Raw genomic sequence first — 23,633 nt, 5'->3', positions numbered from 1 at the left:
GTTTAGATCTCCTTAAATGAGGAATGCTGAAGATGCTCTGTGGTATAGGGTAAGCAAGGTATTTTTGTCAGAAAAACTCAAAATGGTAACTGCAGTGCTTCTGAAATTTCACCTTTTCCTAGCAAATGTAACTAGTGACTCAACGGTTTATCACTACAGTTACAGAATACTCAGAACAGGACTGGAAAAATCATTTCCTTGTATGTTTTGTGGAAACTTAAGTTCATTTTCTGGCTAAAAAGATTTGAAGAAAGTGCCACAGTTATGAATACGTACCTAAGGCTACTCTTTTGAGAAATAACCCTTCTCATAGGTCTTCTGCATAAAAATCTTTGCTGAATACTTTGGTTATTAGCATTGAACTAGGTTTTTTGTGTGAACTGTGGCATTTTTATGTGTCAGTGCTAACATCTAGTTAATTATTAATGCACACTGGTCCTAACAGCTAGTATTTTATGCTATCTTTAATAGCGCCCTTTTGCGTACATTCCTGCCATCTGAACTCACTCCTATCTAGACTCACCAGTTTACTTTCTGGACAGGGCCGAGGCGCTGGTGCGGGTCTGGTCAAACAAGCACAACTGCCAGATGAAGTTGTTTGCAGAGCGACCCAGACAGGGCAACCGATCCCGGCTAAAAACACTCCCTGGTTATTTTTAACTCTGAGCGCTTGTGGAGTTGCAGTGAACTGGATGGAGTAAATAGCTATAGTGGTAAACTGCTGTGGCAGCGTGGGGGCCTGTTGAGCAGTTTCCTTACTGGTAGTACCAGCTTATTGAATTAAACCCTCAATTACAGCAAAGCCCTGTTCTTCAGGCTTGAAGAGGAAAAACCATTTCCCCGGCTTTGTGCTCTCCTCTGGCTGTTCCTTCTGAGAAGCAAACCGACCATCAACTTGCCCTCACTTCCACGGTCCTCACGGTTCTACAGCTGCACCAGTATGCTGCTCTGACCCACCACAGCTCCAGCACACACAGATCTTGCTTTCCACCGCAGTTTTGGGCTCCACACAAGTCTCTGGAAATGCACCTTCTTCTTTTAAGTCCTTTGTATGTTACAAAAGAAAATCAAAACTCATCACAGCACTTAATCACCCAGCAGGATCCCCACAGTGAGCAGAGCTGACAGCACTTCCCCAGGTGACCAGAGAAGTGCAGCACAATCCCCCCAACCCCCCCAGCTCAGGTTCCAGGCTCTGTGGACACCTGGGGACAGCCAAGGTGCAAGTTTTCCAGCCTGTCCCTTCCCAGCAGCAGATAAGAAGCCCTGACCTCGCTCTAATAACAGGCAGCACTGTGCACAATGCTTGATTAGTTGCAAGATCAAGCACTTCAAACGTGAATATGCGACCTTCTTTAACTCCACTGTGAACAGCTCATGCACTGCGTTCCAGACAGCCCTCCTAAGGCAACTAGTAGAAGCAAGCAACCCATTAAAAAAAGGTAACTTTAATCCCACAGAAGTTCTATCTGGAAGTGGTGATGCATATCAGGCAGTTTACACACCGGGACATGACTAGCTGCAGTATACACATTGTATGTCCTCATCAGAGAATAAGTAAGAAAAGGCAAAGCAAATAGATTAGGTAAACATCCTTTTTGTCTGCTATCTACTTCAAGTAATTAAGTTATAAAGAGAGGAAAAATATTTTCTTCCGAATTACCTGCTCCTACAGAGTGCCTTACAGGCCATCCCGGACCCGAGCTGCAACCACGCTTAAGCTGTGAGAACACAGGCACAACAAAGACCACAAAGTAGAAAAAGAGCAGAGAAAAAAATTGTTCACAATCACAGAGCACACCTATCTTAGTAAAGAAAGACAGAGTTCAAGACAAATATGTAAGGTCTCACTCACTGCCCAGATAGAAATAGTTCACCTGGGATCCAACTCAACACTAAATTGGTAAGTAACAGGCTACTGCTACTCTCTGTCAGCATTTCAAGACAAAACTCCAGTAACTTTGCAAAGCAAACCATTTGCCAGGCCAATATTGCCTACCGGTATTATTTATCATCAGGCTTCTCAATCTGGATCCCACTAAGTCTACCTTTTTCAGCAACAATTTGTCTTGGCTGATCAAAGCTACATCCAGAAATCCAAAAACCAGAATATGTTTCATGCAAAGCAACAGGGAAAAGTCAAAAAAAAGAAAAAGGAAGAAGAGCATTACAGGTGTGATCTCAGTTTTAATGCTGGTTTTACACACTTCTTGAAATTGTACATATTTATAGTAACTGCTGCATTTACCTGGATGCCACATTTTCCTTTAACAGTGCTTATGACCATAACTGAATACAAGACCAAACGAGCACAGTTAAGTCCCCTGAATCGTCAGAATCAATGGAGAAATTACCTACTTGTGTCACACCAGTCTAGACCTGAAGAGTGACTCATTTAGGAAGGTCTGCAAAAACCCCTAGCTTCCTACCCGCTAGCCAGAAGCCTGCTGCATTTCACTTCATGAAGCTGGTGTTTATCTTCAGGCATGTGAAGGAGCTCAGTCACATTTTCAGCGCCAGTAACGCTTTCCTTAAACGCGGACAGGTTGCATAAGGTATACAAACACGAGCCATTCAGGTCCTTCAAAGCTCTCTCAATATAAGGGCTCTACTTATAAGAGCCACCCTCTACCACCACTACTGAATACTGGAATTTGTGCTCCAGCCAAAACCAGGCACAGAAGCCTCTCCCTCAAGCATGGGCAGGAGGAACAGGGCTGTGGGCCAGCGGCTGCCGATTCATCCCAAGAGTGCAAAGGACACGGCGGGCAGCAATCCGGGAAGCTGCGCCGGAACTCCGTGTGCAAGTGGCAGTAGGAGACAACCTGATAACCAAAAGGTACGTCAATATTTACTTGCTATATAAGCAACTGCTGCTAGGGGTTAACGCATGGTAAGGTGCTTTCCGACCACAGCGTGGTTTTAGTTATCCCAAAGGAATTTCACTGTGGGAAAGGATTGGAAATTCCTCAAAACTGGAATGATCAGCACCTCAAAATTTAAGCACTATCCAAATTCATGCCAGCTTTTGAACTCAGCTCAGATCTACCCTATACGTACATTAACACACAGCAGCCCTGCTGGCAAAGTTACAACGCATATACCATCGCAAGCTACACCAGAACACCAACAGGCAAACCAGCGCTTCCTTCTTGCCTGCAAATTAAGCCTCAAGTCATCGACTACATTTCCCAGGTTGTGGATCTACAATTAACCAGAGCGAGACAAATCTTTTGTTTGGTAGCAGTGCTCTGGGAAGCAAGGAGCCGAGCAGCTCAAGTTTCACAAGAAGCGCAACAAGCAGCCCTTATTATTCCAGGTGACTGCATCACAAGTGCCTTGTTTTGACTCAGATTTTTATTTCCCACCTTTAACCTCAACAGAGGCCAACAACCAGTCGCTCGCTCTCCTAAATTGCATTTTGTCACCTTGCGTTACATTGCACTACTTACTGTAAGAAGGCCCCACGCTTTATCAAAATGTAAGCATACCAGTCCTAGCGTAGCCCTGCATGAATCCGCAGCCTGGAATTCATGGCATTTTACCCCCTTGATTTTCTTATGCGCTTACTTGAAGAACTTTTTGTGGTTTTTTGATGGTTAGTCAGAATACCTAGAAACTGCCGAGGGGGTTGCACACCCCCCAAGTCTAGCTGTGGTCCATCGGGGTCTGTCAAACATCCAGCACGCCCGCTCCAACACCAGCTGCGTTTTCAGTTGTTGCTTTTCAATCTGCTTTACTACTCTATTTTAGAGCAGTCAACAAATCTACATCCAACTCCATTTACTCACTGGTTAGCAGAACAGTAAGCTCAGCTCCAATTAGAACTTGTTACTGACAGTTTAAGAGCAGTAGGAAAACCAGTTCATTTTACAAATTTGGCAGTGAGAATTAAGCTTGTAAACATAGCATGAAATCAGTAAACAAACAAAAAATACACACACACTGGACCCCTAAATACATTTTATATTACATTAAGTGTTTTAGCAGTCTCAGACATGTTCATGCATTACCATAGTTAACATTAAGCTGATTGACAAACTAATCTCAACTCAGCCACACTGAATTATATCCAGTCAATATCATCTTAAGGTTCTAGTGACATTTATTAACTAATACATTATTGTAAGTCACCAAAGTCTGTGTGTGCAAAACCAGACATGTCATTGTCACAAAACAAAAGCTACAGTTTTATGAAGAGGTAAACCACTGTGACAAATAATTTTAACAATTCTGATCAAAAGCATCCACTATTTAGTGGAGCAAATTTGAAAGAATAAAATATTAGCGGCTTTCTTACTGTCTACTGCTAAAACTAGCTATACATTGTTCAGTTTAACAAGAAAAAAAAAAGCATGAAGTAAATGGCAACTGCAGGATGAAAATATGCAGAGGGTGATTAGGTATTTGCTAGGCTGTGTTCCCTTTGAGCAAGGAAACCTGAACATTACAAAGGGCTGAGTTAGAAGGGAATGTGGGGTATTTTGTGACAGACCTCTGCATGACAGCTGGAGAAAAGCTATTGTGGCAACAGCTGTGTGCTCTGCACAGCTCACGCTCCCAAATGCCTCCGCCCGCAAAGAGCCCAGTTAACTGGCTGCAACGTGCTTTAAAAGTTTTCTGCCTCTTGGGACGTGAGCATGATGGATTATTTGTGTATGTTTTAAATAAGAGAAGGAATGCTAAGTTCTACCACTTACAGTTTTACAGAATGCCGTGGTGTAATGTTGAGCTATTATTCACTGCTGCTTTCCTAGAGTTTATAGCTGTAACAGATCCCATCAGCTCTCCTCTACAATTAAAATGTCTTCACTTCCTGTCTTAACAGGGCACAGACCCGACAGCAGTAAATTCATATATCATATCCTGATTTAAAGGAAATGATTTGGTATTTCCAGGATGAAATCCTGGCCCACTAACAGCAATATCAAGCTGTATTTATCTCCCCAGAGGAAGAATTTTGAGGAACACACCTAACCACTGAAAGCTTTGATCTGCTCGTTTGTACTCTAAAGGTACTCCAAGTTGTTAGATGAACTCCTGACAAGTGAACCCAGGATCACAAGCAATTATAGGCAAGTGACCAGTCTCATCTCCAGTCCTGTTCCTACTGCACTATACTAGTTAGCACAGCGATGCTGAACCCAGGACGTGAAAGAGCTTTCATTGTATGGCACAGATTTGCTCACTCAGCCCCCTTACAAAAACATTGTTGTTTCAGCTCAGACTGAGGCACAACAACCTTCAGGAACCGATACTCTCACACAGGACAGCGTGCACAGGAGCGCTTTACGTGCCACTCACTGCCATAATAAGAGTCCAAGCTCAGGCATTACTACTGTTGTAAGAACAAATACTACCTGTTTCCTCACCAACACCTAAAACAAGGCTGGGAAGGATGCACTGTGCACAAACCCCAGAGAGCTGGCAAATGAAAGAAGATGAACTGGTTCTTCCTATGTCTTCGTTTTCATTTATTTCATCTGAAGTGAAGGAACAGTTTTCCCATTTTCAAATATGAATCCTCCTTAGTCTTTCAAAGATGCAACATAAAATCGCAGCACACGGTTTCCCATGATATCCTATCAGCACAAGAGTCTCGTTTACTGGAAAATAATCAACAGCCCTGAAAGAGAAGCAAGAGTAACTATACCCGAGTACTGATTTACTAAAAGTTAAATACAGGATTATAGGAAAGCAAGACCATGTGTGGAAAAATTTGCTAGTATCACTAGGAAAAAACTTTCATTTTTAAGCTTCAAAACGGAGTTGTTGACAACTGTATTTTAAACACAAGCCATAAAGAAGCAAAAGAACATTTAAATCCTTCACTGACATCAAGATTTGTCATATGGCAATAGTAAAGGCAGCTACAAGTTTGTCACTTAATCCCAAGAAATTCCAAAAATGAAGCATGTGACTTGTTTGTAATCAATTTTAAAATGATTTGCAGCAGTTTCTACCCAGCCTTAAAAGACAAACAACATATTTGGCAATACACTTGCCAAACAGAAACTACAGAAGTGGTTACATCACATCGCACACACTTGATATCATCATAAACTTTAAGAGCTCAGGAAGACACTGTGGTATATAAACTATACACCAAGTCTCATCTCTTATTGTCTGTACCTACATAGCAAGCAAGGAAACAAAACAAAACTCTTCTCTAAGATGAATGAGGTTCTGCTCAGGAGGTCTTCATTTCCTAGCTATTTCTCTCTCTCTCTTTTTTCCAGAGGTTGAATTCATCACTTTGTGATGGCATGATTTTATCTCAAGATAAGGCAGTCAAAAGGGCAAAAATATGCAGATAACTTAATACAATCTGACAATAACTTGTTTTGAAGAATTCACCCTCAACATGTCAGCTTCACGCTACAGTGCTGTTCCCTCACCACTCTTTCAAAGTGAACTGTTTATTTTTCTGCTATTAATTTGAAGAGATCCTTATACGTGACAGAGTGGACACAGGTTCCTCTTTTGCAGATATTCACTGGAACACAAGTGTCAGTCACAGCACTTAAATAAAAACTTTTACTACTATCAGGGTGTAGCTCACGCTTTTAGCTTAAAGAATGTCTACCAGAACTCAAATATTGAAATTATCAAGTACTCGCCAGAACCTTACTGCTATTAAAATAAATGGGCTTACCAAAGCACCAAGTGTGAAATTCACTTTTTCCCCCCCTTATGTCTTTAATGGAAATACAGCATTATTTTGCATGAAGTTAAAATTATCCAAGACCCTTTAACATAGCCAAGGACTCCAGAGATCCACTTGGCAACATTTTCCAAGACAGCAGCACTTCAGAACTGAAGTTGTGTCCAGTGCACACATGGCTGCCACAACCAGTTCAGATAACCACAGGAAGATGCAGGCAGCACCACCATGTTTGAGTGAATGGCACTTTAAACCAGCTTCAGTCAATCACAGAAATTACCTCCATATACAAGCAACGAGGAATCCAATCCACACACATCCATGACCATGGTTGTTCCAGCCCCATCACCCTCCAGCAGACCAGCAAGTCAGTCTCTTACCAGCATCTGACCAGCTGCTTATGTGTCCAGCAAACAAGGCACCTGCACAACACACATTTCCTTTCCATCTCAAATGCCCTGTTCAAAATACATTTCAAAAGAACCAGTTCTTCTAAACTGCCAGTTATTTTAATGTCTTGTACAATACTGGATCTTCTAAGCATTTGGTATCCAGTACTCACCCAGATTTTGAAAGTGCTGTTCTCTATGTAGTTATTTAGCCTACACCACAGAGCTTAAATTCTCAGCACAATATGACAGCTAACAAACAGATGTGTGCACACATTAACAAAGAATATCTGAAGTTAAAAAAAAGAAGTCTATTTGCTGTTGGATCCTCTGCTCTAACAAAACATTTTTTAATAATACAATTGCCCCCAGTGTTAAAAGACAAGCTTGCCTCGTTGCCAAACAGCCTGTCTTAGCAGTAGGTAGAATATTGTGGCCTCTCCCCTCAGTGGAATTAAAGAAAACAAACAAAAAGTCATTCTCTTCAGATTTGCTCATCTGCCATCAGCAACACCAGCAAGCAGAATGCAAGTGGTTGTCTCCTCCTTCCACCATAAACAGACAGAGGTGGATTAATAACACTCCCATGACAGCAGCAGAAATGCTAAATGCAACAGGGCAGAAGATAAATAAGAGTATGGCTGAACTAGCAGCAGAACAGGAAAAAACGTTCTTCCTCATTAGACTGATATGCACCCTTTACATCACGTATTCTGTCACGGTTTTTACGGGAAATTAATAAGAAAAAAAAAAACAAAAAACAAAACAAAAAGTTCAATTATCTGTAAGTTGAAGCACACACCAACAGCAGGAGCCCAGCGGGGCGGGGGGCGATCGCCGTCCTGAGCCAGCACATCGCGACCCGCTCCGTGCGACCCGCTCTTGCCTGGGGGGCTGCAGGAGGTCCCGCACCCCTGCCCGGGCCGGCACAAGAGCCGTGGGCTCAGCCCCGGGGCAGCTGCTTCGGAGCCGGACGCCAAGTGTCACCGCTCCCCCGGTTACCGCGGCTGCCGCTTCCCGGGCGGAGCGCGGGGCCGGACCCAGCGCCCCCGCCACCCCGCAGCCCCGGCGCGGAGCAACCCCACCCCGGCGGCGCCCGCCCGCGGAGCCGCGCAGCGCGGCGGAGGCGCCCGGCGGAGCGGGAGCGGCGTCCGCCCCTTCCCGCCCTCCAGAACCTTCCCGGGGGCCCCCGACACGCCGGGGCGCCGCGCCCCAACCACCGCCCCAAGCCCCTCAAGGTCACGCCGCCGCCTCCCCGCCCCGGGCTTCCCGCTTCCTCGCCCGGCGGCGCGGCGAGCCCCGCCACCAGCCCGCGGCGCCTCCGGGAGCTGCCGCCCGCCGCGCCGGCCCCGGCCCCCCCCGCGCTGAGCGCCGGGCAGCGCCCAGGCCCCGGCGCCGCGGCCGGGTGGAGCGGCTCTCTGCCTCGGACGCCGCGGCCCCTCACCTGGATGAACTGGATGGTGAGCGCCGACTTGCCCACGCCGCCGCCGCCCACCACCACCAGCCGGTACTTCTCCTGCCCCGGGCCGTCCCTGCAGCCCGCGGCCATCGGGGAGCCGAGCGGAGGCGATCGCGGCAGCGCCGCCGCCGGGTCCGGCGCCTCTCTCCCTCCCGCTGTCCTCCCTCCTCCGCGGCCCGCCGGCGCTGAGCAGCCGCAGGCCCCGCCGCTCCTGCGCTCCGCCGAGTGCGCCGCCGGCAGCGCCCCACCGTGCGGCAGCGCCGAGCGCACGGAGCACCGCCCGCCCCGCAGCCAGGGCGCCGCGGCTACAAATGGCCGCCGGGGGGCGGAACCCCCCTCATCGACATGCTAATGACAGCGACTATATGCATGAGGGGGCGGGACCTGACGCTCACCCTCCCGGCGCCGCGCTCCTGCGGGCAGAGCGGCCCGGCGGTGGGAGCTGCGGGGCTGGGGCTGGGGCTGGGGCTGGGGCTGGGGCTGGGGCTGGGGCTGGGGCTGGGGCTGGGGCTGGGGCTGGGGCTGGGCGAAGTGAAGCGAAGCGCCCAGACCCGGCCCTTCGGCACCACACTTCTTTGTTTGTAACGTGCGGGTTGTGACAGCCCCCGATCACCCCGCGCTCCCCCTCCAGAACTGAGTGCTAAAGAGGTAATTAGTGATTTCCTCATGGGCTTTCCCGGGGCGCCTGTGCTCCCGCCGCTGAGTGCTTCATCAACATTAATAAGCCTCTTTGAATACCCATGAGGTGGGGACGGAGGTATTATTGCCCCTGGGTACAGATGCCGAGCCAAGACACAGAATGGTTCAAAGCCGACGTGTCGTTAATGTCAGGCACAGATTCACGAGGTGGGAAAAGGGGAAAAAAAGTCACGGAGACTTCAGCCCTTCCTCACTCTTCATCAGGTCTTCTTGTGACTATGCACGTGAATGGGTTTCCCACTCATTTAAGCTGTTTAGATCAAGGCCGCCCTCTCCTCCAAGTGTCACCCACAGCTGCGTGTCCCAGCGCCACATTCATGCTTTTCTGTACGTGGTCAGAGCACCCTGCTTGCAGTCTGTGCCAAATTCGTCTCACTCCTTTACACTTCTACTGCCTCGGCAGGCTACTGCTTTCTGTGATGATCTATTTGGGTGATAATTTACTGCCTGGTAAACTGGACATCCAAATCACTAGGCAGATGGTCACCGCACACACTACAAAGCAGAACTTTTGGTGGTACACCTACTTTCAGTAATTCCTTCTTTCCTTTCTCTCCCTCTCCCCTTTTTGAAAATATATATACCAACAAAATCATATACGTATAATATTACACACAATCACATATACACACAGCCTCTTACCAGCACAGAATGACAGTTAGTTGTTATCGTGTTCCTGAATGGCACGGTCAAACCAACAAGTCTGTAACGCAGACACACTCCTCCTGCCTAGAAAATACCAAAACCAGAAGTGGTGGCCATGTGTAAAAGCTCTGCTGGAAGGCCTTGCCCTGTGTGACACCCTGTATGAGTGGTGTGGCGAGGCAGAGACAGCCATCCAGATGACCTTCTGCTGGTTTGCCCAAGGAAACCAGACTTTCTGCCTTCGACCCGCATTTCGGCTCTGCACCGAATGCAGTGAGGGGCCCCCACGCAGGAGTCTCCTTCCCGCTACAGACCCGGCTGCCTGGCACAGTGACTGACGGGGATCCACGGAGAAATAACATACTGTGGCGCTAATTAAGAATTAACATGACACCATGTATACACATGAAGGTAAATCAATTATGTACCTGTAATCTTAATTCCACCATTTCCTAATTGACCATGTTGAACTTTGCAATTCTTTCACTGAATTTCTCTGCTTAAAAAAACAAGACTGTAAAACCAAAACCAACGTAATGAATAACATCTTTCAACCCCCATCCTTGTCTCAGTGGAGGGGAAGAGCCTTTGACACACAGGAAACAAATCGACACCTTGTGAGTTAATGGGGTGAACTGTATGAGAGGGAGATGAGGGAGACACTTTGTCACCGGGATTCACAACTGTATTTTGGAAGAGGAGTGCAGGACGCAGGGCCTGTTGGCTTGGTATTCTCCTGTAGCGATAAGCTGCTTTTTCACATCTGTTTCCTTATGGCGCTGGCTGATCAGAAATAAGGAACAACTTAAACAGGGGAAAACACATAGCCTAGTATTTTCCAGTTCGGAAAAGAGATAAGTGAGTGGGAGATATAACAGAGGTCTGTAAAGTCCTAAGCAGCACGGAGAAGTTGAACAGAGAAAGTCTTGAAATAGGAGAACTAAGGGACAGTCAGTGATAGTATGAAGAGACAAGTTTAAACAAACAAAAAAAGACGCTGTTTTCCACAGCCACAATCACGGAACTGCGGACGTTGCTGCCACAAGGGGCTGTGGAAAACAAAACCGCATCTGAGTGACAAAAGGTGAGACAAAGTCACAGAGCACAAAGCAGCCACTAAGCACAGAAACCTGTTACTCTGCGCGTGTCCCGGTTCTGGTGCTCTTGCCTGTCAGTCACTTACTGGGCACTGACAGGATCAGGAACCCATGTGAGTATTAAGCCAGAAGGACAAATTTTCTCCTAATTCTTAATTATGTTCTCTAGCTTAAGAGAAACCAAAAGTACAGACTAGGATGAAGTGAAGCTGCTGCTAGTTTATCAAGTATTTGGTGGTTTTTAATACAGTTTACAATACAGTTGGCTATTAGTACAGTAACCAGTAAACTCCACTGACAGGAATGGCAGCGACATGAAAAGCAGATTTTAAGTGAGTTTTAAGAACACCATAATGCAAACTATTGCAATGGGATATCTGATTTCTTGCTTTAAAGACAGAAAATCAGACATTTTTATTTTCCCTTATCTTTTTTTTAGGTTTCAGTTTCATTATACTTCCATTTAAATAGCTATTCTGACCCATAGGGCTATCCAGTCTTGTGAATTCTACAATAAAATCTTGTGGGTTTTTTTTAAACAACACAGACATATATGTTAAAGGACTAAATTAACACAATCATACATTATGTTAAAAAAAAAAAACCTCTTTGCAAAAAAACACTGGTACTGTTAAAATCTTTGCATTTGTTATTTTCAGTAATGAAATGTAGTTTCATAAAGTTATATTCTTGCAAAGCACAAAGTAGTGGTCACAGAGAAACAAGAAATGGACAGCAATTTATGAACAGCATTTTTGGGGGGTAGGTCTTTGCATTCAAAGATCCCAGTAAGAATTGTTTTCTCTTTGTTGTATAAACACAGGTCCCTGTGCTGTCAATCGACAGAACCTGGTCCCTCCAGAGGGGAGAACCAGGGCAGCCAGGGCAGAACCAGCCCTGGGAGTGACAGGCGGTGCTCCCTGAACCCCGAGCCCTGGCAGAGACTCAGCACCCCGTCTTCCCTCAGGATCAGCCCTTGCTGCCAGCCCTGGTTTCAGGAGGCGAGGAGTTTACATGTGAATAAAGACATGGAGATGAGCATACAAGACACTCCAGGTTTCATGTCAAGATCAGCTAACCTGGAAAAGGCTGAGCGGGGAGGTGCCCGGAGGGTCCAGACAAGAAACATGTGAATGATGCGAGGCGGCAGGGGAAGATGATTCAAAAGGGGTTTTGTTTGGTTCATGCAGTCAGGAAAATAAACTTTGCAGCATCAGTTTGCAAATCCCTAGGAAGGTAGAAAATGCAGGGTTTCATAACAGAGAGGAAGAACTTGAAATACCAAGAGTTGAGATGATGAAGACATGACTGAAGTTTTGATGAAGTGGCTGGGAAAGAAAGTACAGAATTTAGAACTGTTACATAGAAAGAAGCTGCGTCATTTCAGGTCTAGCCTGAATATGCATATTTAAAAAGAGACAAAATCAAGAATGACATCCAGATGGCAAGCTTAAAGGAAAGAGCACCATAGTGCTTTATATAATGACAGCAAAAAAATATTTCAGGAAGTGCTTGGGGGAGAGAACCAGAACTTTATTTTACATTGGCAGCCTGGCAAAGTTGTGGGTTTGGAAGGTTAGAAGATGTGTATGCAGTAAGTGACATATTGAAAGCTAAAAAGTGCTCTGTGAGAACATAATAGCGTAATTAAAAGGAAACTTGTTCACAGGCTTATCACAGAAAAAAGTTACAAAAATCTTTGGGACACAAGTCGGCATGGTCGGTAACTTTAACACTAAGTTACTCCACTAATTTAGGATTATATGTGTACCTAATGGTGGCACTTCTTTATTTACCTTGCTCAAACAGGCCTTAAGCATCACCCTCGCACTGTGTGGATATAGTGACCATGTGCTGCAATTCCTATCAAGAAATCCACTGCTGTCCCTAAGAAGATAGGAGGAAACCAGCTTTTTCAAAGCCATTAAACGTGACACTTGGGAGAAAAGCTGTAATAATTTTTATTTTCCTTGGGATAGGAATGTAAGATGTAATTCAGAACAAAACGGACAATAATTTCTCCTGTGTATAATAAAAATGTGAATTATTTGTTACACTTATAATGAGCAACCAGAAACTGGAATAAAATGTAAGCCTGTTCTCCTCAGACACGCTTATTGGTTTCTGTCTGAGTAAGAAGTAAAACTATTTTCAGCCAAGTAGCTACAGCTTTTTACACATGTTCATCTATTTTTGTATCTACCTATTCCAGTAAAGTAGTCTATAGTAAACACTTGAAAATGGGTCATTTTCTCTGAGGCTTGAAATTGATCTACAAAGGGAAAATATCATGTCTTCCCTTTTTCTTTTTTCTGTAGTTTGTAGGATGGGCTCATCAATTTTTATTAGGATTACTTTAGCACTTCAGATGTGTTTATATGCAGTAGCAATTAGAAAACAATAATATCCCAAAAGAAAAACTGTGGAGGAATAGGATTTTTAGACAAGATTTTTTAAGTTTATGATGGTATTTTTTTTTTCCCTAACACTTACATAACTGCACTGAGCAACTAACATGTGGGCAAATTTGGGGTTTTTTAGAGAATGCACCAGTATCAGTTCTTTCGTGAGCAGGTCAGGTTTTGCACAGCCAGGCATTCAGGCAATCCTCTATCTAAGCAAGCAATCCAATCTTGATTATTTTTTTTCATGTCACTTTTTCTGGTCACTTTCCAGATGAAGTGAGTAACCAGACGTACAGCCACTGGTTGTGACACCCAGCAGAAGCAAGCTGGGGACAGGTGGCATCTCACTGCTGCTCAGTGTGAGGGCCTCTGGAGCAGAGCAGCCATGTCCATCCTGCACCCTGAAGCATGGTGTTGCCTTCAATGCCTTACACTGCAAACCTCTGTCTATCTCCTCTGGTCACCGCTGACCCGTCCTTCTTGCAGTATGGGACCACACCAGAGCGTTCCCTGGAGGTTGTCATGCCCTCAGGCGCTGTTTGTGCCCCTTGCAGAGAGCTGCCCAAGACCATCACAGGGGCCTTCATGGCATCTTAGAATCATAGAATCATTTCAGTTGGAAAAGACCCTCAAGATCATTGAGTCCAAACATAACCTAACTCTAGCACTAAACCGTGTTCCTAAGAACCTCATCTATATGCCTTTTAAACACCTCCAGGGATGATGACTCCACCGCTTCCCTGGGCAGCCTGTTCCAACACCTGACAACTCTTTCTGTGAAGAATTTTTTCCTCATATCCAATCTAAACCTCCCCTGGCACAACTTGAGGCCATTTCCTCTTGTTCTCTCGCTTGCTAGTTGGGAGAAGAAACAAAGAACCTCCATGTTACAACCTCCTTTCAGGTAGCTGTAGACAGCGATAAGGTCTACCCTCAGAGACCTGTCTCTAGGCCAGAGGGATGGGGCAATGCCAGAGCTTGCTGGCTTGGGGACCCCCAGCATCCAAGAGGAGCTTGTGTGGTGGTGCCCCTGCCTTGGTGGGTAACTGCCCCCACGATTTCCTGATGCAGGGGCACACAGAGCCCTGTGCCTCAGGAGCAGGCAGCAGCCATGCAGCACCAGAACCTGTGCCCAGGGAGGGGGCTGCTGCAGAGCCCTGCTTGCCGCAGCGAACCCGTGGGTGGCGCGTTCAGAGCTGAGAGCTGAGGTAACAGCTGCAACTCTCTGTCCCCATGCTCATCTCGGTGTGTGTCCCCAATGGCAGCAATGTGCCACCTGCATGAGGGCAGTTTGAGGGATTCGCAACCTGCCAGGCTGACATTTGCACCCCAACCAGCTGCCCCTCTCTCAGGTTGCACTGCGGGACAGCCCCCTTCAGCCCGATGGTGCTCAGCAGCCGAATTCACTGTGCCCACCACCTCCGCAATCAGGGGGCTTCAGATGGGAATGAACCAGCAGTGCTCTAGAAGACAGTCCCACAAACCACAGACGGATCTCCTTAGCCAGAAAATGAGCTGCCTTAATCAATGCACTCAGCCACTTCATGTACCAGAATACAACCAGAGCCTCTGCCCCGGACAAGACACAGAAACTGGGGTTTTTTCCCTCACCACCGAAAGGCTAAACACTGCTGGTTTCTTTCCCCCTTGTACAGATTATAAGAAACTTATTTTCCGCTCACGTTCATAAGCCTATTTGCTTTCTTACATTTAAGATGTTTCCACAGAGCCATGAGAGAGAGGCAGGATAACAAAACAATAGGTCTTGTGTAGGAAATGCATGGATATCCAAAACAGCCTCTGAATCTCAAGATTCGGAACAGCCAGATTTTCACACACCTCTTGATCATGCATGATCCTGCTGCCCCAAAATGCATTACCACTTGCCCCAAGAAACCTCTCCCACTCACCTTGTGAAAAACCTGAGGGTTTGCATGGACTGTTCTTATTGATCAGTCCGGATGTCAGTCCAGCTCTGCCCCATCGTGCCCCATTTCCCAGCTGCTTCACACCTGTGGGCAAAGCTCAGAGGCTTTGGCTCTCAGACCAGAGGAATTAAAAACATTAACTCTGTCCTGTGGTGTTATCTTCTTATTCTCAAACTAAATTCAAACAATGACCATGCTAGCTATGAAAAAGAAAGGTTTCTAACTGCAAGAATAAAATTAACATGTTTTCAGTCAAACCAGCACAGGAGACCAGGAGATTGGAGAGGATAAACGGAGAAAGGGAGAAAAGGAAGAGTAGAGAATTATGGATCAGTCACTCTAATCTTGTTTTCTGGAAAAAGTATTAAAACAAATAACTAAACTATTTGTAAATACCTGGGGAAAAAAAAAAAAAAAAACAACCCACACAAAAAACCCCACAAACAAATACAAAACCAAAACCAAACAAGCAAACAAAAACCAGCAAGGAGGTAACTGACAATCAATATGTTCTTCTCCAAGAACAAATTGTGCCAGATCAAAATATTTTTCTCCTATCATCCATTAACAGGCATTTGAGTTGGAGGAAGCAGCATGCATTCTATATCTTGATTTTAGTAGAGCTTCTGATACTGTCTTCATGAGGTAGTTGTACATAGACTAGTTCCCCATGTTAAGTTAGATGGCAGCACAACAGCAGGAGCAGGGCAGGTGGGAACACTGGACTCGGTGATTTTCAGTGGCTTAGTGACAAAACCGAGGAGAGTACCACACAACTATCCAGAAGACCTGACCCAATCTAGTATTATTAAATATTTCAGTAATAAACTAGGTGATGAAACAAGAAAGCACATGTCCCACATTTTCAGAAGCTGCGTGCTGGAGAGGAAAAAAAAGAATTCCAAATGACCACAAGAATTAAAGAAAAGTTCTTAAAAGAGAGAATGTAATTCAGAAACAACACTTGCTTTGTTCCATATGTAGACAAGAATTTGTTAGCTATTTGATTGCAGTTAAGTATATTAGAATATAATTTTTAAAAAATATTAATTTCCCCTTCCCTGGTGCTTTCCCTCACTTCCTGGTATTGTACAACACCTGAGCTTGAACTCCCTCATTTTACTTATATACTTTCAGAAATATCCTTTGTTGCATTTTATTTTTCTTGCTAAATTGCAGTGTAATTTCCACGATAAAGGCTTGTATTACCATTTTAGTACAACTCCTTAGTATGATGACCTACATTTCATTTTCTGCATGTTTCCTTATGCTGAGATCAAAGGAGAGCTAATGATTGAGGCACTCTGGTCTTATTAATACTAAAATTCCTGTCCTCCTTTTGCACTAAGGTGGAGTGTGCTTGTGCTTCACAGCATTTCTTTAGCAAACTGCCAACTCTACTATTTCCTGCAAACTCACTTTTTATAAGGCTGCTCACTTGCAGCCTCGTTTCTATTTCCCTTTACCCTTTGTGACCCATTCCCATGGATTAATTTTCTGATGCGATTTTACTAGAAATCATTGTTCCAGTATTTTTGTACCTCAGCCGTATGCAGAGAGCCAATTGGTTAATTCTGAGAACTCGAAATCCACACAGGAGCAAAATGCACTAGGAATCATTTACTGAAATGCATGACCTCGAAATAGCATAGTTCCATAGCACAGATGGAGTTTACCAGATGTCTGAGACTATGAAATGATGAGATTTAAAAGATTCAGTACTTCAGAGTGGTTTAAACAACTGAGATTGCAGTATAGGATAAAGCTACTGGAAGTATATTTAAATGAAACAAGCACATTTTTACATGGATCCATGATTTTGATGCCTAGACTAATTTACCCAGCCTGCCTCTCCAGTGTGCACTTACCCATGCAATGCAGGTACATCCTGAGGACAGTGGAAGGTTTGGTTTTTGTTGGTACAAAATGTGGGGTTCTTCCTTCAACCATCAGACCTGCTCTGGTGATGATAAACCCTCTGTTGTTGGCTGTCCAATGTTTGGTTCTTCAAGATGTCAAATTCTGATCTCATGGTGGTGACTGAAATCACCAAAAATCCATATAATGTGGGGTGAGCATCTATCTACCCAGAAGAGCTGTCCTTCAAAATAGTCACATCATCTTTTACATTTCCAGTGCTAAAAATAGGGCAGCAAGGATTCTTCATGTAGGAGGTGTCTTAGAACAGTGCTGTTGTTAGCAATGGGGTTTGCACAGCAAGGTCCTGACTGTAGAGAGCTTCACAGATACACAAACATTATTCTTCCTCTGGCTAAAAGCTCCTTGGGGACATGAATTTCTTTCAAGGAGGTATTTTTCCTGTCCCCATTCTCTTTTTCATGCATCCTGTCACCAAAGTGCCATGTTTCTTCATACTTCCAAGATGCCCAACAGTTGAAGCTTCCTTTACCATTTTGGTCAGCTCTTAACTACTGACCATGGTTGCCTATAAAACCTAGCAGGTTTAATACTCTAAGCTAGTAAGTAAAGGACAGGCTAGTCTGTTTCTGTTTTCAAATGTCACAGGTTGCTGAAATCACTGCTATTGCTTGGGGAAACTGTTTTCTCAACCTACAACGATCTGCCTTAGCACTGTCATTTCATCACATAAGGGTTAGTTGAGGTTGAACAGGAGAAGGTTCAGCAGTTCATTTTCTTTGAACAAGACAACTGAGATGCCAATGTAAAAATCTTGTAAAATGTGTCTTTTTCTCCTGGCTGCCATTCTTCTCATTTTTTTCTTCCCATTCTGCAGGCAAATCCTTGTAAGCTAACTCCCACTCTACTGCTGTCCTCTGCTGGTCTTGTCCTCAGATTCTTCCACCAACTCCTGGAGCCTCATGGTCTCATCACACCTCCTGTATATCTCAATACATGACAAACAATGAAGTCAGCTCCCTTTCCACACTCTTCCCATCATCAGCTGGCCAAGGAGCCCCTTCTCAGGATATGGGGTGTTCTTAGGTACTGCTGAACACCAGCTTAAACACCTGGAAGGGTGTTTTTACAAAACTTAACAGATATATGCTACTCAAGTGAAATTGTGGTCTTCTGGCTTGTCCCAATTTAGGTATGGGGAAATAGGAGTGGAAGAAGAATTGCTGGAGGTGAGAAAATAAGCTGTTTCAGAGTTGCAGCAATTCCTTTTCCTCTCCTTTTCCTCCTGCCCCAATCTATTAATACATACCTCAAGGAAACCCTATATACGTAGCAGAATACACTATATTCAGAATATCTTCTGTTTGGCTCTGGTGGCACTTGAGCTTTTGGTTCAAAGGTGATGTTAGAAGACTTTGCCAAATCTGTCATATTGTGGCCAGTGAGGCCTGTCGCCAAGAAGAAGAAAAGCACTTGTTCAAATATGTTAAATTAGTTCATACCCAGATTTCAGATGAGGAAATAACATTCAATTTTTCATATTTGTACAAGCTGATTTTTACCACCAACTTAAAGAACCAGTATTAGTGGATCACCCTGGTGGATTCTGTATCAACATGTTGTAAGACCCAGTTTCTGTCACATGGAAATTACCATCTAAAGAGACAGAAGAAATATTATTCCCCCGTTCGCAGACAGGGCATTCAAGCACAAACATGCTAAAGAATAAGCCTGAGGATATGGAGAAAGCCTGCATCAATCAACTGAGCCATACTGGGGAATAAACAACACAAGCCCTTTAACTTACTTCTTTTCCAAACACTCTACATCTTCCTTTAAATCAGCCTATTAATTCACCACCAGCAGCACCGCAGGTGAAGAAGCTGTTGAAGTAGCTTTTCTTTTTGTTGTCATTATTTATGTACATGATAACAAGGGACTGAAGTCTATATTAATCAATTAGATCAATATATCTGCTGTAGGAATTAAGTAATTTTAAATACATGTTTTTTAAAAAATTATATTATGCTTGTTCATGCTTTTAAATCACTGAAAATCAGAATCTATCTGAAAAGAAAAAAATGTACCTACTAAATGAAGAATAGGGAAATTAAGGTAAAAACAAACAGGCTAGCTTGATAACAAGTGCATGATAAACAGACATTTTAGTGAAAAGGAGACTTTTCAGATATTTCTATGACATATTGTTGCCACTTGAAATGTGGTGCCTTCTGGTGCTGTCTCAGAATATCTGGCAGAACATGTTGCATGTAATCAGACACTATTTTTTCAATGTATAATTTTTTTAAAAAATTCTGTCTTTTCTGATAAGCATCGTGCAAGACAAATGTTCTCTTTGCTAAATAATATCCTTCAGAAAAATCGAACAAACACAGCTCTAGGATTTTCTGTTACTAGCAACTCTGACTCCCATTTTGAAAGTCCATAACACAATAAGCAAAATTTTTAAGATGCTTTGGCTCACTATCAAATCTTCTATTAAAGGAAAAGATATATTAAAAATGAAAAAAAAACACGTTAATCATACAAAATAACAATGGAACAAACAATAATAATAATAAAACCTACCATTAAATCTAAATTTATCTTTCTATTAGTTACACAGGATAAACAGTCCGATTGAGGAGCTTACGCTGTGAGCCCACTGAAATGTGGGCATTCACCATTCACCGAATTCAGTCCTATGCTTAAAGTGGCACTTGCCTTGTAGTAAATGAATGTTGGTCAGGAATATTCCAGCAAATTCTTACCCAAATAAATAATCTCTTGGTCCTCCAAGTAGAACCTGTGCATGGACATTTTCCAAAAGCATTTGCACGACTAGGGCCTGATTTTAACCACCTATGTGTTAAAAAGCAAAGGACAAAAAGGAAAGCAGTGAAAATGAAAATCAGCAGAGACAATGCTAAATACAATGGTAAATAGCAGGTTCCGAGGTGATGAGGGCGTTTGCAAGACGCCTGACCCTGGGGTCAGCACATCTTCCCCGGCCGTGGCAGCGCCTGAGCAGGAAACAAGCAACTTTTTCTCACATTATCACGTTGGTGGGGAGGCGTGTGGGGAAGTGCAGAAAGAGATCTGCAGCTTTCCTGGGTTCTGGCATCAAGTCTAGTGCATTAGATTTGCACTTCTTCGAAACAGCTTATAAGACACAAGCAAATATTTGCGCACTTGGCTCCCCACAAATGAAAACATTTAAGTTCTGGCTTGAGCGCTGCCTGCTAACAAGGAGCACAGTGAGACAGAGTGGATCAGGAGATCAAATTCAACCGTGCCGAGGTCCCTACAACTGTGGTATGCACTGCTGTACCATTTTGGACAAGACGTAGTTTGGTTCCCTGGACTGAAAAACCGTGCATGAGGTTCAAAGCTCTGAGTTTCTGCCAGTTGTCTTTCCACCTGCCACATCTCAGCCCAGCCATCCCCTGTGGCGCAAGGTCCCCCATGCACAAGCTTTTTGCTTCTAATCATATTCCTGCCTCACTCATTCCATGTCCCATCCAGGTGACACCACAGGCCTGCTGTCCAGGTCTCATCCCAGTGTTGAGTCTAGTCACAGATGGAGGCAGGACAAGAGGCTTCACACTGCAGTCACAGCAGGTCCTCTGGGAGGTCACCCAGTGTGAACTGGTTCTTCCTGGACAACCCCTTGCTTGGGGAAGAACATAAAGTCATTGAGTTTCTGAAAGCCTTTGTCAGTATAATTGCGTTGTCCATTGTCAGCTGAAGACTCTGAGCCAGGGAGGTGAGCTTGGACCAGTGGGTCCACCAGTAACAAGATGCAGAACTTCAAAATGAAACCTGCTGGCACCACCACTGACTGCAATGAGTGGTGGTTGCCCCTCAGAGCCTTGTGACCTCTGAGTCCTACCAGCCAGTAGCCAAGCAGGCTGTGGTGGACAAATCCAACACAGGCAAAGTCATGATTAAAGATCCGGAGGCCTTCCTCCAAATCTTCTCAGTTTGGACTGCACGAGTCACAGGTATCATTGACACATCCAGGCCATCACTGTCCACAGGTTCCCTCTCTGACAAGACCCACTTTCCCATCCAGTGCCCACTCTAGAGCAGCTGCAACTGCTTAACCTGCTACCACTCCATTGTCAGTAAGCCTCAGTGGACCCGCTAATGCAGATTTACAGACATTCTGGCAGGCTTTACCAGAAGGCCTCATGATATCTGTGATTTCCCTGCCTCCAGCATCAGGTGCAAAGGGGATGCTGAAACCTTCTTTCCAAGCAGAATCATTCACAGCATAAAGTGGAAGAGGCTGAAACCCCTCTGTACTGCTGAGTGATGAAGCCATACCCACAAAACAGTGAAAAGAGTTAATTTAACCACATTGCTATGAAATGGTATGAATAAGTGGAATGTGCTTTTTTCATTGACTACAATATGGCAGGTCCCGATTGACAGACTAGACACAAATGTGCAAACTACACAAGCTGCACAAATCAGTTCAGCTCTGATGACTGCTGTGTCCTACACAGCTTCTGCAAGGAATTGGCTGAGCCTTTCCATCTGGACCAGGAGAACAAGGACTAGTTTCTTCAGCAGCCTTATGGCCATCTTCTACAGTCTGTGAGTAGCTGAAGAAGCCAGACAACCCCCTGTGTCTGACCATGCCTTTATTAATGGGGAGAACTGAGCAGGTCAGGGTGGAGTCCAATTGACTACACATGACTTTTCTGCCTCATTCTGTTTCCTAGCGGAGGGGTTTAGGTTTGCCGGCTTTACCCACTCAGTCCCCAGGGGACCTCAATCCACACTTCTTAGGGGCAAGCATGGTTACTCTGACTGTGTCTGTCCTGGCTCTTTGTGTCTTTTTTGACCTTTCAAGCATTCTGGCATGCAGCTGTGACTGCTGCCTCCACAACCCTCGGGAAACATCACAAGCTGAGGGCTGCGTGTTTTGCTGGAGAAAAATGCAGCTGACAAGTGGCTGTGCCATGCGGTTCAGGAGAGGGGGAGGGCGAGGAGAGATTTGCTCAGCCTGCTTCTTGGGAGCAGCGGAGACAGCAGCAGAGGGAACAAGGCTGTGAGAGCAGCAGAGGGAACAAGGCTGTGAGAGCAGCTTGGATGGGGCTAGAAAGGCAAGGGGTGGAACCAGCTGGCTGGATTCAACAGCACAAAAAATTCCATTTCACCAAGGAAATATTCTTTCCCCCTGTCCACAGTGACACAAGACCTTCTGTCCTGTCCAGTCGTCTTCCTTTTTTATTTCTAGAGAAACTGGCCATTTCCCCATTTACCTAGGCTTTTGGACAACTGCTTTATTCATGGAGTGGCCATGCCTTTTGAACCTCATGAAAGGCCTGCACCCTAGCTGTTATTGAGCCGCTCTGTTTTGTGGAGAGGAGATGCCATAATGGTCACCCTGTGGTTTGGAGCCTGCTGCCATTTTGTGTCCCACCTAAAAGGGAGCCAGAAACTCGCCTGGCAGAAGCTGCAGCTTGTACCCCCCACCAATTGCTCAAAAAAATAAATCCTTAGAAAAGCAGCCCCCTTTCTCAGTCTGGAATGAGAAGTACTGGCACAGGATATTGCTGATGCTGGCTGGGGCTAGGAGTACAATGAAGAGGTTTGCTGAATTTGTCTTCTCTGGAGCATTCTCTGGGGTCTAGAATCGGCATCCAAATGCTACTTACTCCTTGTGACTCTCCTGCACTGTCTGCTTAGAGAGTGGATATCCAACGAAGTGTCTGACTAAGTGGTAGAAGATGTGAAAGGTGTCTGTACCACATGGTAACATGAAGAACAGCTGCCATGTCACCACCCTGCGTGGTTCAGGTCTTCAAGGACATGAGAACCTTGACCTTGTTCTCATTACCAGCTGGCAACCTCCTGATAGTGCTGCAATGCTGTTTCCTTCAAGCTCTAGGTTGTTCTGTGTTGGCTCTCCTGGAAGAGGAAAGGATTGATATTACTAAACAAATAAACAAACAAACAAGCCCAACATCGGCAACAACAAAAAGAGAGATAAAAGAGATTGGTGCTTCAGCAAGGGGGAACAGCAACAGAAGGTACAGCAACCAAAGAAGGGAGAAGATTAAGCAGGGAAATCTTAGGGAAGATGAAGAAATGAGTTACAAACATGAGAGGGCTAACAGTCCGCAGGAAACTTGAGGGGCCTGATGCGGTTGGGGCCTTTGTACATCCTGAAAAGCACCTCAGAGTGTCACAGGATCTCCCAGAGAACTTCAGTCCACGCTGGAGGACTTTGTGATGGTGTGGACCACTTGCTGCTTTTAGCACTTTGGGAGTGGGCACACAGTAAGTACACACCTAAAAGTGGTTTCGTTTCCTCTAGAAAGGACGTGGTCTGCATGCACCAGAGCTGCTGTGTGGTCCAAACCAACAGGCAGCACATGGGGACAACTGGGAGCATTTGCTCCAGAGCCACCCCAGCACTCCAAGCCAAACTACATTATATCTGCAGCTGATGGCC

At 44.9% G+C, this 23,633-nt stretch overlaps 1 protein-coding gene across 2 annotated transcripts in view; it reads right to left on the bottom strand.

Moving 5' to 3' along the window:
* RRAS2 (RAS related 2) overlaps positions 1–8,805 on the bottom strand; it is a 45,541-nt gene extending 36,736 nt beyond the window's left edge. Inside the window, exon 1 of one of the 2 annotated variants that reach the window (XM_082057702.1) lies at positions 8,498–8,805. In XM_082057702.1, the coding sequence (XP_081913828.1) occupies positions 8,498–8,602 (105 nt within the window). In that variant the 5' untranslated portion in view covers positions 8,603–8,805. Of the gene's footprint in view, positions 1–7,855; positions 7,976–8,497 lie in introns of those variants that run through there. The other variant, XM_082057700.1, reaches the window with a different exon arrangement.
* Between the last annotated feature and the right edge of the window lie 14,828 nt (positions 8,806–23,633).

This window comes from Streptopelia decaocto (assembly GCF_964273445.1).
Source record: "Streptopelia decaocto genome assembly, chromosome: 7".
Classification (NCBI taxonomy): Eukaryota; Metazoa; Chordata; class Aves; order Columbiformes; family Columbidae; genus Streptopelia; species Streptopelia decaocto.
This window is presented reverse-complemented; position numbering and strand designations above follow the sequence as displayed.